This window comes from Phalacrocorax carbo, chromosome 24 (genome assembly GCF_963921805.1).
Source record: "Phalacrocorax carbo chromosome 24, bPhaCar2.1, whole genome shotgun sequence".
In the NCBI taxonomy this organism is placed as follows: domain Eukaryota; kingdom Metazoa; phylum Chordata; class Aves; order Suliformes; family Phalacrocoracidae; genus Phalacrocorax; species Phalacrocorax carbo.
Window position 1 is genome coordinate 901084 of NC_087536.1, and position 17310 is coordinate 918393.

Consider the following 17310-nt stretch of genomic DNA (forward strand, 5'->3'; position numbering starts at 1 on the left):
TGGGATTCCTTGCCTAATTATACCTGGCCCATCATGAGCTGATTTAGCTGGTGGTGAAAGTGGTGCTGCTCCTCTTAGCAAATAAGCACGGTGCAAAATTCACTGGTGGGCGGCTAATTAAAAACCTCGATGGTCTGGGGATGAAGTGGTGTTTTCTGCAACGGTGCTTTGGTTTTGCCAAACTGGGGAAATAATTTCTGGGCATGCAAGTCCCTGCGCTAGCTGTTCCGATAAACCAATGGTCAAAGTGAGTATTGTGGTAATAAACTACCTCTCCCCACTCTTTTTTTAACTTGCTTGTGGATTTTTAGCTAGTTACCATGGTAACTTTCCACCTTCCTTTTTCTGGCGAGTCTCCAAAGTCACTGATGGAGGTAGCCTTGGGGAGACAAGCGTGAGCGGAGCAGAGCTTTGCTCTCCATCCTTTGCAAAGTCGGATGCGATGCTCGACGGGACCTCTCAGATAGGGGCCAGAGCATTAGGAGGCTGATGGGTGGGGGCTGCAAGAACATCAGACCTTCTAGACTGAGGCGTTTGCTCTGTCAGGCCGTTGATTTCCAGCCTAAATTTGTTGCTGCAATAAATTCTGGAAGAGGCAGGGGTTATTGCCCACACTCTGGGGGATGGATGATCCTCCATCAGATGCTCAGCTTGGAAACATCGGCGTTCATCCAAGTGCCAGCATCCCATCACAGAGGGGTGCTGCAAACCTTTATCGACCCAGAGAGAACATTTGCTCCCACTGCATCCATTTTACCTGTTTCCCTGTGCAGAATTTGGCCATTCAAATCGCACCTGGTTTCTTTCTTCAGCCCATCCTTCCTTCCTTCCTTCCTGCCACACTTTCTGCAAAGGACCACACTGCTTTCCCTGTTAGGACCAAGATCTTTGGAAGAGATTTGCAGCTCCCTGGGGAGCTCATAATGAAATGATCTGATTTCTAAGTGTTTTAAATCAGCTCTCAGTTTCCAGGTCTCCCTTGTTGCGGTTAACCACTGCCAGATGGCACAGCCTGACCTGGAGCAGGGCTAATCCATCCCTTTCTCTTTCCAGTTCTTCTGGGTCCTCCTGGCCATCTTCCTCACGGAGCTGCTGTTGATATTCATCGAAATCATCTTTGAAAACAAGGTGGGTGCAATTAGGAGGCCTTTGGACGCTGCCCAGCGACAAACCGCAGGCCCACGTGTCATCGGGGAGGAAAATCCTCAAGTATCTGTTAGCATTCGCCCTGAAAACGGAAGGTTTTCATTGCTTTTGCTCTTCTGGGGCTGCCCATCGTGTTCTGGAGCTGCGATGGATCTCCAGCACCACCCAGAGCAGCCGCAGCTCCTTGTTCAGACTCAGCCAAAAACCTGGTTTTGGTTTTTTGTTTCTTGAGGACTCATTAAGCTCCTCGTCTCAATTACGTTAACTGCTGGCTTGCATTTGCAAGGACGGGTTTGAGTTATAGCTGAGCCGGCAAGATGGTAAATGCTTCCAATGGATGTCCTTTCTGGCTGCCCGCCTTCTGCTGAAGAAACCCTGCTATTTTCAATTTAATCTTACCCTTGCAATCGATCAAACGATTAAATAGATAATCTCGATCTCTGCTGGCTCAGTGAACGCACAGGGCAGGAGAACAACCTCTGAGATACCTACTTACGGGCTCTAAAAATCAATTTGCCTTTGCGCAAACGGCTCGATGCTTTCAAACCCATAAAGGCTGGGGTTGGGAGTTACGTGGTTGCTGAGCCCCAGAGTTGAAGGGAGGCAATGGGGGAAGGCGTTGCCTTTTGGATGTTGCAGCCGACTCCATCCAGCAGCTTCCCAGAACTCTCCAAAACCCTCTGATCCCTGAAAAATGCGTGCGCTGCTGGAGAGATGTGCTTCTCCGAGGGAAATCAGATTGCTCGAGTCCTTCCCAGATATAGAAAATCAACACGTGCTGCCACGTAGAGGCTGTAATTATGTGAAATTCAGCATGAAATCCTCTGCTTTGCTCCACCTTTGAGCCCCGATGATGGTGCTCAGCACCATCCTGCACTGCAGGGGTGCAACGGGGAAACGCTGGTACCATCAGGAGAGGGGACGGCAGCCTCGTGATTAAGCTCCTGAATCGAGTAGAAACCATTAGTGCTTAAATTGTCCCTTAATTTAAATTTAACGGGCAATATCAAAACCTAATTAAAAATCAAACAATGAGGGAGAGAGAAAAGAGAGATCCGACAAGCGATGAATCCACTTGACCTAAAATTGTTCAGAGGCACAAATCTGCATTTGGAACAATGGTTGTTTATTAAACTTGTTAAAAACATGTTTAATTGGATTTTGTATTACATAAGCAGGGACAAGGAACAAATTTAGTGGCCTCGAAGCTATGGAACATTGAAATGGGCTCTGTTGATATGCAAATGGTTGTTGGAGATTATCTGAGAGAACGGGTTTGGAGTCCTTGAAGGGAAGGGAGTGGAGAGGGCTCGTGAGTAGAACTTAATGATTTAACCCTGCAACATTTATCTCCCACCTTAAAATCAAGATTTAACTACAGAGGCTGCCTCCAGGCTGGCATCTTCTTAGAGGACAATAGGATCATGGGGTGAGCCTATCTGGGGGAAAACAAGCAGAAAACGGTAAAACCCGTGTGTCAGCCGTTGTGTTGGTCTTAGCGGTGGGCAAACCGGGAATTAACATTTTCATAAACTTCCACATGAGCAATTTCTTAAAGATTTTTTCAGATCCCTTGCCTGATCTCTCGCTGTCGGCAGGCTTTGTTTGCTGTGACGAGCCTTCACTTCTCTTTTTTTCATGTTCTTCTCCTGTTCCTGGTTTGCCCAACCTCTAATTTTCATGTCAGAGTGAATTATGAAAAACATTTTCTTTCCCCCCCCCCCCCTTCTCCTGCTTCTAACTCAGAAAAAAGTTCCTTTTTCCTTCATTAGTATTTCTGCTTGGGGCTTTGTCAGGAGTCAAATGACAAACCTGCGCTGGGCTTTGCATAGGACATTTCGAGCCTCCGCTCCCAGCTCACTAATAAGCTTCCCAGGCATTGGTAAAATACATTTTCAATTCAATTAGTGTTTAATGTGAAGTGCCTGATGTGTCAAAGCGTCCTCAGAGATACGGCTGGAGGAGCAGCAGGGAGAGCCCCAGCCTGGTTGCACCGTTCCCTTTCAAGGCATGATTGAATTGCTGAATGATTTGTTGAGATTAGGAGTGATTGAGGGCTCTGATGAGGTCTCTGCTCCTGCCTGTAGCTCATCCCACGGATAAATCACCATGCAGTCGGCGGTGTTGGCTGTCACAGCCCATTTCACCTCCTCCAGCCCCTCCTAATGCAGCAGAAACCCCTGTGCCATTGGTAAAATCCTGTTAGTCAATGGGATTGGAGAGCTTGAGGGAGCTTTTGAAGAAGTCACCTTAATAATTGATACACCTTAATAATTAATTCTCATAGGAAAAATCAGGTGGGCGAAGGTGCGTGGGTCTGCTTGCCTGAGCAGGAAACGGAGAGGTGCTATGGGATGCTGCTAACCCTGAGGGCTCAGAAATGATGAATTTTGCCCCAAGAGATAGGCTTGTGCCAGCATGCGGGTTAAACTCTTATTCCGGTAACAGCTGGCAACAATTGCTATGAAAATATTTTCATGTTTTGCAATATTTTCCTGGTGCGTTTTCCACTTGTGAGCCGTGTTTTTGGTTTTTTCTGTCCCTAGATGAACGCCGTTTTCCACTCCAACATCCAAGAGGGCATCAGACACTATTACGATGACCTTGACTTCAAGAACATCTTGGATTTTGTACAAGAAAAGGTTCGGCTTCGGAGGGGGCTGGCATCAGGGAGGTCTGGCTGTGAAGTTTTTCAACGAGTCGTTAGCTCCATGCCTCACTGAAGCAGAAGCGTTCGTTTTCTCTGTATTTTTAGAGTTTATTCCCATCCCTAGGGCGCCTTGCTTGATCTATCTGGAATATCTTGCTCTCTCTTGGTTTGCTCTGCTCTTTTTGCACGGTTCTGTGTTGTGCTGTTCTCCAAGCCCTCCCTGCAGGGCTGTGCGGTGAGTTATTCTGCCACCCGTGTGCCCTGCAAAGAGCATCTTCTGCTCCGCACCGTGCCGTGGACCATACCAGGATATTCATATGTTCCGATCTTGATGGGAAACTGGCGCCCAACACCTGAAAGCTTTTTGATAGCTACCCCAACCTGCATACAGAGAGATGGAGGAATAAAATAGCATGTGCTAAAGCTGCTTCAGGGGTGCAGTTACCCTTAGATAGGCTGCCTTAGGTATGTCTCTTTACTCGAGGTGTCATCAGTAGCTGTCCAAGCTCTTGACTCAACAGGAGAACTGCAGATAAGGTGATTTCATGCAGTAGCTGGAAGAGGAGGAGAGCTCCAGTCTCTCCACGGGTAGCACCGGGGGTAAGATGCTCCCAGGACTGGTGAGAGCTACGTCCAGTCCAATACTGGGGCTTGGCATAGTCTCCTTTAACTTTTTAAAGCGTGTGGTTGCATATTCTGTCTCGTATCTAATGCTTAGAGCCTGTCAGGAGCTGGCAGGATCCGTCCCCTATCCTCAAACCAACCTGCAGGTCAGTAAAACCATCCTCGCAGCTCCTATAATTTATTTTAACCAACCTTTTGATATGCTGCTGCTCTTGCCTCATATTTTATGCACCACATAGTTGTTTGAGGTACTGAATATTAAATTAAGTATTAAATTAAAATGCCTTCCTAATTCCTGCCATTGAGCCCTGGCTAGATGTGTTTCCCTTTTGCCTCTCGAAACCCAAGGTAGCCGTGCTTCAGCAACACAACGAGGCACCCCCCAGGTACATCAAAAAGGCAGGTAAAGTCAGGATTTGAACTTCTTATCCACTCCGTTAAGTGTGTGGCTGGTCCAGACGACCTTGGTCGGCTCTAATGTATCATCTGGTTTTTCCAGAACTGGCGAGAAACCGTTCCTGGGAATTTGGGGGATGTAGGTTTGCTCATGTTTTGAGTGAGGATATTTGGTTTACTCATTATTTGTGTTATTGTGGGAGTGAAGCACTTGGCTCGAAGCATTTGTTGGGTGAAAAAAAGGTAGAAAAAAACCCCAAAACTTGAGACCTAGAAGAGAAATCACAGTGATGTTACGTCTCCTGGGTTGGTTTTGGAGAGCAGAGCCAGGCTTTGCTAGCAAAGCTGCTTTCAGCTGAACTTTGAATGTTCTCACCTCAGCCTGATTTCTCTCCTTTCATTATGGGTTGAAGCATCATAAATATGTGAATCTCGTCTCTCGCTTTGAAGAAAAGGAGGCTGTGAAGCTCCTTCTTCTTTGATGTAACTGGAATTTAAGGCCAGTGGTGCCCTCCACGCTCCCCTCTCTTGGCTTAAATACCTGCTTTTGACTCTTGGAGTCACCGTTACTGAGCCGAGCCCATCAATAAGACTGGGAGCCCTCTGAAGGTCTCAAGACACGACTGATTTTGAGAAAGATGTGAATCTTTTTCAAGTTTTACTCCAGCCTCTCTAAGAGGATGCTATAATTCAGACCTCTTGTACGAATGATAAATGGATGCTGCCGCGAGCAGTCAGAAAATCCATGTTGGAGCCATCCACAATGAGCCTTGGCAAGGAGGTTAGACCACAGATCTCCAGAGAAAGCAGATGCATTTGCGGGAAGATCTCTGCATCTCCAAACAAGCGAGGATCAGGCACTTATCATACAATCTCACCCCATTTTTACAATACTTTTCCCATCTACTTCTTCATTTGACATTTTATTAAATGCTTTCGGGGGGGCATCTTAATCTCAAAGCCTCTCTCTGTACTAAAGGCAGTTGTGGCCACTTATAGTGTTGCTGATAAGTCTTTAGCATCTGTACATTTTATCTTGTAGCAAGAGAAGGAGCTTTGCAAGAACATACAGCTCGTTACCGTGAGCTTTTATATTAGCGTATGATTTCCAAACCAGGAACAGCAGCAATGTCAGCGACTGAAACGCAGAGTTACTTCATCCTGAGGGTAGGACCGGGAGAAGCAATGCAGGGGAATAACTGCTTTTAAGAGAAGGGAAATTGGTTTTACGGAACCTGAGCAGCCTGGTTCACTTTGAGAGGATGAAAACTTGCAGTCAGCCTGGAAGAATTGCACCCAGACCTGTTTTTTGATAAAACACAAGCTCAGAGCAGCCCGTTGTCATCACTTAGTGGTTATTCCTGTCATTTTCCTCATTAAAAACCTTGTCTATGCATAGGTTAGCTGGCACGCAGCTTATTTATGTCAGGCAAAACCACACTATGCTCCTTAGGACTTGAATTTTGCTTAAACCCTCTCTCAGGTGATGCTTTAAACAAGAGTCAACTGCCTTCACACACTTAAACCAGTATCATACAGTGAAAATAACAAGTAATTATGGTCTGAAGTGCTAGTCATTAATATTTTACATTACCAGGACGATGGTGCAAATGATGTGGTTTTACTTGTCAACACCTACTCAGTCCGGCTGCCTGGGAGCAAGTAGATAAGGAAATAAGTTGCCCTAAAGAAAGTCATACTTTTATATTTTTATCACTCATTTTTGCTGAACTACTGCCCTTTGCAGGCCTTGGATGTGAGGCTGGACACAGCGATGACTCAAAAGCCCAGGTTTGCCCCAAGTCACTAACTGCAGCTCTCCGCCGCTCCTCGCTTTATCTTTTTTTAATGGTTTGCTGAGTGCAGGTGCAAGAGGAGAGTTCAAACCACTTTGCTGAGCACAGGATTTGAATTTCAAAGAGCTGCTGGGGCTGCGGTTCTTGCTCAAACCCGAGCGGCTCCGAACTCAAAGTAAGGCTCGGAGGGATGAGGGCGTTGCGTTTGCAAACCCCTTTCTTTCTTCTTGGGTAAGATTAAAAGGCAGCTTGGACCAGCGCGGCTCGCTCGAGCACGTTGCTTCGAGGGCGACGGTTTTAGCTGTAACGAGCCCACGTCTCGTGGGTGGCGATGGCGGTCCTCGACACCAAGGGCACCTCAGATGTGACCTGCGAGGCTCTTTCCATGGGTTCTCGTTGGTTTTTCTGCTTGTTATGCTTCTCTGAGCTCCAGGAGCCTGCATGAAAGTAAAACCCACACGAATGTCTGTCTCAGCTTATGAGAAATAAATCCAGGTACAACAGTAGCTTTGGATAAATCTGTCTTTGCAGAAAAGAAAACACCCTGGTGAGACTTCCTGGAAGCTAGTAAGCCTTGTTACAAGGATTTAGTACCAATTTTTGCATGGTTATAAAAGCAAATGGAAGAAACTTCTTTGCAACATGGGGATATAAACCAGGCAGCAATGGCCAATATCCCTTTAGGTGGTTTTCTCCCCCTCTTTCCAGGCAAATTTTGCAAGCTGGTCTCCCTCACTGATAGGGGTACAATTAAAAGCAATAGAGGAATTAAAGGTAGGAAGTTAGAAAATAGTTGTAAATCTGTGGGTTGGCGGCTCCTGGCCGTGTCTGCCCATTTTGGTGTGGAAGGAGGCCATGAAGACCCCAAGAGCCGATGTCTTTTCCTACTCCTGTTGACCAAGAATTGCCACCAACCCATCAGCGGGAGGGGGAGCAGATGCTTACAGGGTTAAATCTCCCCCAGAAACTGCTCCTTGAACTCCTTGAAGAGTGTGGTGCTTAAAGAATTGGGGAAAACCTGGGGTTTTCTGTCTTATCAAGCATAAACACCTCCCCTGCCCACTTCAGGCTTTTCTTTCCAGGGGAAAAATGTAAAGATTCAAGCTTGTTTACCAAGAGAAGGGATGACTCTGTATATAATAAGCCCACTTTTATTCTGCAGAGAACAGAAAATGACTTTCATTGAACTTTTTTTTTCTTCATTGTGCGAACAGAAGAAAAAAGAAGCTTTTTTCCTTTGTAGCTGTAGCATTTGATCTCTAATTTAACTTGACGGGAAGAGAAATCCCTGTTAGACTGCGGAGCCTTATTAGCATTTTGTCAAATGGCACCAACTAGCTGAGCTGCCTTCAAGAGCCAAGAAATACATTCATTCAAGGCTCTGAAAGAGCCATCTCTCCTGCGTGCCCCGGGAATAGGATGGATTAGTCACCTGTAATTAGTGAAGTATGAATGAGCCTGATCTTTCCTTGGCTTGTGAAAGCAAGGATGCCTCCAATACACGCGTGTACGCATCTGTAACTGCCGCACACCTCTAAAATGGGGCTAAATGGGGCTAAATGCCCAGTTTTCCTTTTTTACAGGTGTCTTCAACTTTGTATTTAGGGTCCTTGAAAGCAGAAAACAAACAGGGCTCTCAATGCTGGCATCGCAAGGTAACGTTGGAGATGCAGGGCAAGGCTTGGAGGGGAGATGCATTGGTGGGCTGGAGATGTCAAGGCTGGTTCAGGTGCATGCTTCAGCCTCTCCTTTTCTTCTTTTTTGCAGTTTTCTTGCTGTGGTGGCGATGAGTACCGAGACTGGGAGGTTAACCAGTACCACTCCTGCAACAGCAGTGGGCCGCTGGCATGTGGGGTGCCCTACACGTGCTGTATCAGGAAGGTAAGGCAGCCAAGGCATGGAAGGTGCCTTTATTTCAGTCAATATTTCAGCAAAACACCCTCTTCCAGCTGGTTATTACTGCATATTTCTCTGCTATAGGGTTTCTTGTAAACTGCATTGCCATCCTGCGAAGCAGTTTGAGACAGCATCAGCATGAGACACTAAAGAAACTAAAAATATAGATATGGACTACACTGTATTATAGTAGGCTCTGCTGTTTTGATGTAGAATAAATACTAAAGCACTGGGCTATTAATTGCATTTGTATCATCCCGAGGAGTTGTTAGAAATGCCGAGTTCCTGTTTTTCAACCTATTGTGTGACATAAAATGGTTTGGAGGATTGTTTTGCAGAGAAATACCAGCATCTTAATAGGAGATGGCTGCATTTCAGCATGGAGCCCGACGAGCTGCTGTCCTCTGCTCTCCTGTCCGAGAGGACACGTTCCCCAGCCGGCTGCTGCGGGGTTTAGCAGTACCTGGGGATCCTCTTTGCTGGTGTTTGCTCCTAACGAGGAGGTTTTTGAAAGTTTTGCTGCAGACAGGGCCAGGAGAGGTATTTGGATAGAGCCACCCTTGTGCAATGAAATACGAAAAGCCTCGGGAGCAGCTGCCCTTGCAAGGCTGCATTTCTGACACCCAGTGAGTTGGGTCGAGCAGAGACGGAGAGAGGGGGGAGTGGGTTTGCAGAGCCATTAGGGTCCCCTGCGCTGCTTTTCAGAGCTGAAAATCAAGACACACACCCCCAGGCAGCACTTTTCTGCTGAGACTAAGCTAAGTGCTCTGACACTGTCGTGTTTAATACAACCGTCCACCTTGTTGCAATCAGTCTAACACATGCTGTGGTTAAAATGCCGGGAGCTGGGCCAAGGCAAGGGAAAAAAAGTGCAAATATCCCCATGCTGTGGCCAAAGATGCTATAAATGTTGTTAAAAAGGCTTTACTAAGCATAATCCTGGTAGCAAAACCTCCTCAAGGGTCAGAGCATCAGGACTACCAGCACTGCCTCTGAATCCCGGCCGTACCCCAGGCTTTACGAATTGCACGAGGAAAATATATCATCAACCTAGTATTGTTGTTGGATTTTTAATGGAAGAAGAGGGAAATCTGAGGTGTCTTAATTATCAGTGGAAGTCTGACATGCAAATCAGCTGCAAAAATAATTGTCATCTCTAATCAGGGCGTTGATTAAGAATCTTAAAGCTCCTGAAGATGGAATTAGAAATTCGTGTGTTGTCCTTTTGTATTACGAGTGAGGATGTGTTGGAGAGAGTCGAGTGCATTTTTTCAGTATTTTTACACTCCTCATGGTTTTGGGAGACAATCTGGCAAACAAAAAACCTCAGTGCAGCAGGCAGTACTAGAGATATAAGAAATCACAGATGATGAATATAGTAGGGTAAGAAATAAGGCAGCTTTTTGGGTTCCTGATGCAGTGGGCTAGGTCTGGAGGATGCTCTAGCGAAGGACTGGAGCAGCCAGCCCCTGGGACGGAAAGCCCACAGTAAATCCCCTACATTTTTTTTTTTCAAGAATTAAAGCCCATGAACGTGGCTCTGACAGCTGGGTTGCTTTTATGGGAAGTGAGACCTCACCAAATGCATCTAAATCTCCATGAGAAATGAAATCTGTTCTTGGGGAGAAGAATAACCAGGTAGATGGATGTAGCCTTGTTTTTCAGATCTGATTTTTGGCACTGCAGGGCGCTTTTGGTTAAGAAATCAGCGTGGCACAATATCAGTAGTACATGAAATGGATTAAGAGAGTCGGCTCCCTTGGGAGTTTTCTGCTGCCTGTGACATAAAACAAGCAAATAAAAATATAGTTTAAACGACAGAGTGAAACCCCCTGTAATTGTATTTACGGTAAGCTCCAGCCCATCTGTTCATAGCTATTTGCTGAAATTTCAAAGTTGTCTTCAGGGTTTTCCTTGCGGGCTGAGAAGGGGGGAGAAGTACCTCTGCTCCTCGGGACGAAGCAGGGGTACCTCTGTGTGAAATAACTGTGACATAACTGGTAGGATCTTACCCATGTACAAGCCCCTTTCCACCAAGGTATTTTACCTGAGGGCTGAAAATAAGATCTTGCGTTGGCCCTGCAGCTGGAGGGATAACCAGGGACCGCCTGGGCACGGCTATGAATTCTTCTCCATTGGGTAGAATGAACACAATGGTCTCTCCACTGTGAATAATCTCAGTATCAGCCAGTTGTCAATCCACCGCTTTGTAGGGCAAGAAACCCTTCTCTCCTGTGTCGTCCTTCTCTATTTGTGCCTTTGTGAATGAAAGATGGAGAGCGAAGCATCCTTTTGTCTTAGAGGACCTTTGAGATTTAAGTAGAGAGGCACCAGAAGATGACATTTGGAAATGTAATATCGTGGAAAGGACAGAAGAAGCTGATAGAAGCAAGCTTGTCTGAAGGAAGGAGCGTGAAACATGGATTAGGGGGTGGATTGCGACCTGTTTTCAACCTGTCATTAAATACAGCCATAAAACCATCCTGTTTTCCAAGAAAAGACTTTTTCTATTACAAGACCCTCCAAGAGCTTTGTGTTGCATCCTCTGGGGCATCTTCCAGGGCAGGCTGAGTTGTAGCAGTGAGAGCAGTCATCCTCCAGAAATGCTCTGGCTATTTTGAAGAGTCTCATCTCTGAGGTTGCAGACCTTAAAGTCTTCCCAGGAAGAAGGAATGGGCAAGCATGCACCTACGGGAGGGTGTAAGACTGGGTCCTCATCTCTAGGGGCTTTTCTAAATGGTTTTCCAAGGCACTTGTGCCTCCTCCTGGGAAGCCGCAGCGTCGCTGTGCATCTGCCAAGCGCAGTGTCTCCAGATGCTTTGTGAAGTGTCACCGCTGACATTTGGCACTGATTTGGGGGAGAAAAGCAGTTGGTTAAATAAAAAGCGCAAGGATTGCAGTCTTCTGCCCTTGGTGGGTTTTAAATGTCCATGTGTGTTGCTCTTTTGTGATCCCTGAAGGCAACAAAATGCATTCTGGAAGAATAAAGGCTTCTGCCTGGTTTTATGTTACAAATTTCAATTCAGCTCTGACCTTCTCTTCCATGCAAGACCTTGACAAAAGTGGATCAAAGCTTAAACCTCGCTTTTCTGCCTTCCACACTTCTCCCAAATACAAGGTGTTGAGGGAATTACTCAAAGAGACGGGCAGGGCTGGGGACAATTGAGAAACGCTTCGTTATTTAAGGCAAGAAGGAAGAAAAGTGATGATGAATTTGTGCCGTAGCCAGATGAGTTCAAACGATGGGCCCGATAGAAAGCAATGGTGTTTCACCGGCAAGGGTCCTGTGTTGTCCATAAAAGTGAGTCTGAAAAGCAAAGACAATGGAAAGATGGCCAGGAAAATGGTTTATTTTTCAAAATGTAAACCAAATAGACAGATCCTTGGTCATGTACAGGTTCCTTTGTACGACTATAGGCGACAGCACTTACCTTAAGAGCATTGCAAATTCCCCTTATGCTGAAGGCTTCCCATTTCATGGCCCAACCCTGGATGAGACCTCTCTCATCGACCCTGATGGGTGCTTTGCTGCCGATCCCCAGAGTTCCCGGCAAGTCTTTCATATGCACAGGGACTAATTAACTCTCCTTAACTATGCCCAATTTGTAAATAGTGTCTTGAAATGGTGAGCGATGGGATTTTTGATAGCGCTGTGAGTAATAGGATAGGTACAGAAGCTCTTGGTAGGGTAGCGCTGGAATAATTTCCCTGCCAATTACAAGAGGAACAAGCTGCAGCTTTATGTCTGGAGTCTGTCTGGAGGTGCACATTTCTTTTATGCTGTTTCTTGGAGGAAAGCATAATTTACACCTAAATGTGCACATTTCTCTTTTTCATCTTTGTGCCTCCGAAGTACGGGATGTTTTTGTTTTGTTGTCCAGGAGCTTTTACTGGTTGTCAAAGCCATCTTTCTGAAAGCGTAATAATTTCACCACATTATTAGTTTATGGGCACAAGGCCCCTTTAGAAATACACGGTCTAATGGAAGCTGCTGTTTGATCCGTGAAACAAGCCAAAAAACCCCAAACCACCCCATCAGAAGATGAGTCCCGGTGCAAAGTACCCAACGAGCTCAGGAAGTGCTGGAGCTACTCTCCGGCTTTGCTTTTTTTGGGATAAGCAAGAATCAGTTTTGTAACCCAAAACGTACCACTTTTCCATCCTGACAGAAGCAGAGGAATTAGGTTTGATAGTATTTTGTAAAGGTCCTGAATAGCAGCGTTTGGCAGGGATTCCTCTCATTAGCTGTAGCTCTTGAAACATTTTTGTTGGCCAACAAAGATCTAGGCCTTGGGGATGACTAAAATCCTTACGTTTCTCCCCAGAGTGCTGGGAGACTTTGGGGAAATTCCCGCTTGATTTCTGGAGAGCCCAATATATTTAAACCCTGTGAAATTTCCTTTATTATGAAGGAGAGAAAAGACTGAAGGTGTTAGGAAAGGGGGCCGGAATTAAACAAGGAGAAAATCAGGGGAATAATTTTTGAAAGAGCTGCTTTGCTAGACATTCAAGTGATGTGGAGGCGGTCCCAGCTCAAATCACTGGAAAAGCGTTGCGGGGGGGATGACCTGGGCATCCTCCCAGACAGCAGAAACCAGAGAGAAAAGGGTTTTAAAAAAAAAAGTTTATAACCCCAAAAACTTATTGCTGGTGTCCATGGTTTCAGCATGGCATTTGTGCAAAAAGGAGCCCGTGGTGGCAAAGCGAGGTTTGAGGGCAGCTGCTATGTGAATGGTGGAGGCAGTTGGGCAAGCTCTTCTATTTCTTTACTTTTTTCTTCTTATTTCTTATGTTTCCCCTTTGGCTTTCCCTGAGCTAAGTCTGTTCACCAATTCTCTCTTCGCAGGTCCCTGGAGAAGTCATTAACACCCTGTGTGGATACAGGACGCTCGATAAGGAGGTAACAGCTTTTTCCTTCGTACATACAAGGTTTGCTTCTCCTTCCCCAAACCCCCGTAAATGAACTGGTTACGTGCAGGTAAGCTCTTCCCCACCAAGGACGGCTGTTACTGCAGCTCTATAGAAGTTAACGTTTATTGTTTTTCCCTAGCGTCCCAGGGCGCTGCTCAGGCTCGCGGAGCTTGGGCAGGCTCGCGGCGTGTTTGGGTAGTCCCTGCAAGCTTTGGCGTGGCCTTTCTGAGAGCAACGAGGTCTCTCCTGGATCAGCCCTGGGAAATGCTGGTCCTGAATTGTGTTTTGAGGCTTGGTGGTAGGAGAGAAGCTGATTCTGCAGCCTTCAGGGGTGACCGCGGAGCTGTATTGCAGCACAGGGCTGCAGTTTCTCCGTGCATATGATCCATAACTCCCAGGGTCCTTTTTTTGGCAAGAAACCCCAGGAAAGGTCCAATCCTAGAAAGCAATTCCCAAACACTTCTCACGCAGCACTTCTCCTTTGGCTTGCAAGAAGGAGCGAATGCAAGCAATAACATCCCCCCCCCAACTCAACATCTCAATGAAACCGTGATGCTTCTCTTCACTCTGCTCCCAGCGCCTGGAGCTGCTCAGCGTCATCCACGTGCGAGGCTGCATCCACGCCGTCGGGCTCTGGCTCAGAGACAACTTTGAGGCCACTTTGGGCATCGTTTTCTCCCTGCTGCTTCCACAGGTATGTGGCGGTTCTGGTTGGCATCCTTTCAGCTTCTTTCATTGCACTGGGGGAGGAAAAGAATTCATTTTTAGTTATTTTTTTTCCCCCTCCATTTACATCGGAGGTCTGTGTCTTAGGTGGGGAAAGTCACAGCGCTTTCCAGAGCATCCACAGCAAAATTAACAGTTTCCGACTGCGGTGCTGGCTGTCTCGTGATGTGCTCCTGAAATCTAATGAGTGATCAAGTAACAGCATCTAAAAGCAAGGCATGCATATGCTAGCACAGCCGATCCTTTTGAATTTGTTTTTACAGCTCTCTCCAAATAGGGCATAAACATTAACCAAAATAAACCATAATCGTAAATTCAGCAGGATTTGCCATGCATCATGAAATCCATTTCCCATTAGCGATGCCTGAGGATCCAAGCAAGTTGCCAGCACAGGTAATTAAGCTCTCCATCACAGATGCTCGATACGGAGAGAAATGTTGGGTTGCAGCTTTGCAACACTGTTGGCACTGTGCTAGCAAGGAGGTGAACGTCTCTCTTTGTTCTTTCCAGAATTATTTTTGACAAAACTTACGATGATTTAGGGTTGATTTGATCTTTTTTTTTTTTTTTTTCTTTCAAGACTCACAAGCAAACGCTCTCTTTTTATCTCATTGGATGCAACGTTGGTTTTGCTGCTGGAGGCATTTGGTGATGCTTTCCAGATATGGGGTTTTATCTAAGTGGGCATGAAATGATTTTATTCTTTAATGTGTTTCTGCTTGCAGTGAAAGGTAGGATAGCGGCTGAATGAAGCAGAAGCTGTTGGGGAAATATGTGGTGCGTTGAGCTAATTTTTCAAAGGATGGACTTGCCCCTTGAGTTCTCAGATGGTCCAAATGAAAAACCAAGGTGGGGGAGGGGTTTGTGCCCAGTCCTCGCTGCGATGCTCCATGTTTCTACAGTGTTTTCTCCAAAGCATGCAGATGAGCAATGGACTTCTGCTGTGCTAGCTCCAGGAAATGTAACAGGCACAGAAATGGGGGGAGAAAGTGCCGTAATAGAGGCAACAGCTTCCATCTGCCTCGCAGGGCGTCGAGAGTCCATTACAGGAGCCGCCTGTTGCGTTACCCATTAACCTGCCAACATGATGCTTTTAACTGGGAGGGGCAGGGAGAAAAACCAGAGATGGCAATAAGGATTGCTGAGCCTTGATGAATATCAAGTGCTTTTGAGCAAGCGTTGTGATTTTCTGGCGTGCCGTTAAATGCTCTTCAGATGAAGAACCTCGTTCTTCCCATCTGCTCACGATTTTCAGGTTTTAAATATAAATTGGATTTGATTCTGTCAAGTTTTGGAGGGAATTAAGTTATAAATGGCCATCTGTGTTGCCAGGAGCTGTCAGCCTAGAACAGCTTCATCCCCAGCAGCTGTCAGCAGAAAGCTGGGGTGAGAACATTGTCTGTGAATTGCTGATCCAAGGGGGAAGGGGTTGGCGCTGTCGATGGGGGGACGTGACAGTGCCTTGAACTTTGGGAAGAGTCAATGTATTGAGCTGTCCCATCTTTGGCCCTTGGGTATCTGTCGTGTCCCGCTCAGGAGCTGCAAACTCCCGCTGTGGAGCTGCAAACCGCCTTGGCGGAAAACTTGCAGGATGCTGGGGAGAAGCTTGGGACCGTGATCCACGTCCCGAGTCCAGCTTTGGGTTTTGCCCAGTTTTCCTCAAGGTGTTGCTCTTCCTTAGGATCAAACTTCAGCCTCGTCTGTGACAACGAGCAGCCCGAGGGCTCAAAGGCTGGGGATTGGAGCTCGGCTGATGTTCATCATCCGAGTGCCCGAGATTTGTGCTTGGATTTGGGGCAAGCGACCGGCTCTTCTTGTGCGGAAAGAAGGACCTAAGAAAAACTTTGTCGGACACAGAGCGCCCATGGAGAGCGGGCAGTTATTGCTCTCAGGGTTGTCTTTCCATCATGCCCAGGTGTGGGAAACCATCAGATTTTGGCTTTCTGTCACGCGGGAAGTTACTGAATTTTTAGTTTTCTCTGCTTTTCCCCAAATAGCTTTGCGAGAGGCCGAGGGCACAGGGCAGGCGGCTTGGCTTTGCTTCCTCATGCATGCGGGTGTCTGTCTAATTGGGGTCAGGGAAAGCTCTAAATCTGCTGGGTCCTGTTGGGTGTTGAACTGATTGAACGGCCGAGGAGGCAGGGAAAAATCCTGCCTGGGTACGTCACTGCGCAGCAGCCAGCCCGTCTCCTGGCATTGCAAGGCAGAGGGAGTTTGTAGTTTTATGATAGCTCTTAAATCATGACTCTGTCTATCTTTTTTAAGAAAGCCATCAAGCAATGGGGGAAAAAAAATCCTATTTCAGGAGTGGGGAAGTGGTTGTGTTCATTTGTCGTATTTCATTCAGAGCGAAGCATAAATGCAGCAACTTGATTATTTTTCTGTCTTTGCAGAGTGCCTTTAATTCTCTTTTTTTTTTCCGCGCTATGTTTCATTCTCCAGTAACAATCCCATCTCCTTGCCTTACTTCTCAGCCAAGCTGCAGACCAAGGCCAAACTGTGATACATTTCGTATTGCTCTCAAAAAGACGTTGTAATTTAGTCGCTGGCAGTCAACGGCAAGTTCACGTTGTGGCCTCGTACTAGTTGTGTTTAACTGTGAAGCAACCCCAGATCTTTCAGCAGGTGCAGCAAAGCACATAGATTTGTTTTATACTGGCTGCATCTCTACCTTCTGTGCCTCTAGCAAGATTATCCAAGGAGTTTACAGCATGCATTAAAAGAATTTATAGTTAAAATAAGCCGAATAACCTCATGTATTGCTCTTTCCCCTTTGCCACGCCCAGGGGCTCTTTCAGCAGCTTTTATATTGACCTCAGGAAAAGCATCTCCCACTTTTCCATCCCCGCGCCTTTGCAGGGGATGTTTTCTGATGGGATTTCATCCTCCTCAGCAAGGTGAAGACGTAGCCAGTGTAATTAGGTAGAAACAAGAGCAGGAAAAAGTTCAACTCCTTTTTCTCCATCCTAAAGAAGCAGAAAGTGGCACCAGTCCTATTAGAAAGAAAAAAACAATCTGGGGAAGGTCACCACCAAGGGTTAATATCTATCGACGCTGCAGCGCAGCCGACTCGCAGTAAATTGTTGCTACCTCTGGTTCGATATTTCATCAATCTCCAAAGCTCTACGTTGGGAGCAGCTACAGAGTAATAGGGCGTCAGCGTAG

General features: G+C 46.4%; 1 protein-coding gene across 4 annotated transcripts in view; it reads left to right on the forward strand.

Moving 5' to 3' along the window:
• LOC104053155 (tetraspanin-15) overlaps positions 1-17310 on the forward strand; it is a 63963-nt gene that overhangs the window by 39728 nt on the left and 6925 nt on the right. For 3 of the 4 annotated variants that reach the window (XM_064472927.1, XM_064472926.1, XM_064472928.1), the window contains exons 3-8: positions 1054-1128; positions 3693-3788; positions 8380-8493; positions 13355-13408; positions 13997-14113; positions 15827-16060. In XM_064472927.1, the coding sequence (XP_064328997.1) occupies positions 1054-1128; positions 3693-3788; positions 8380-8493; positions 13355-13408; positions 13997-14113; positions 15827-16060 (690 nt within the window). The remainder of the gene's footprint in view (positions 1-1053; positions 1129-3692; positions 3789-8379; positions 8494-13354; positions 13409-13996; positions 14114-15826; positions 16061-17310) is intronic. The other variant, XM_064472929.1, reaches the window with a different exon arrangement.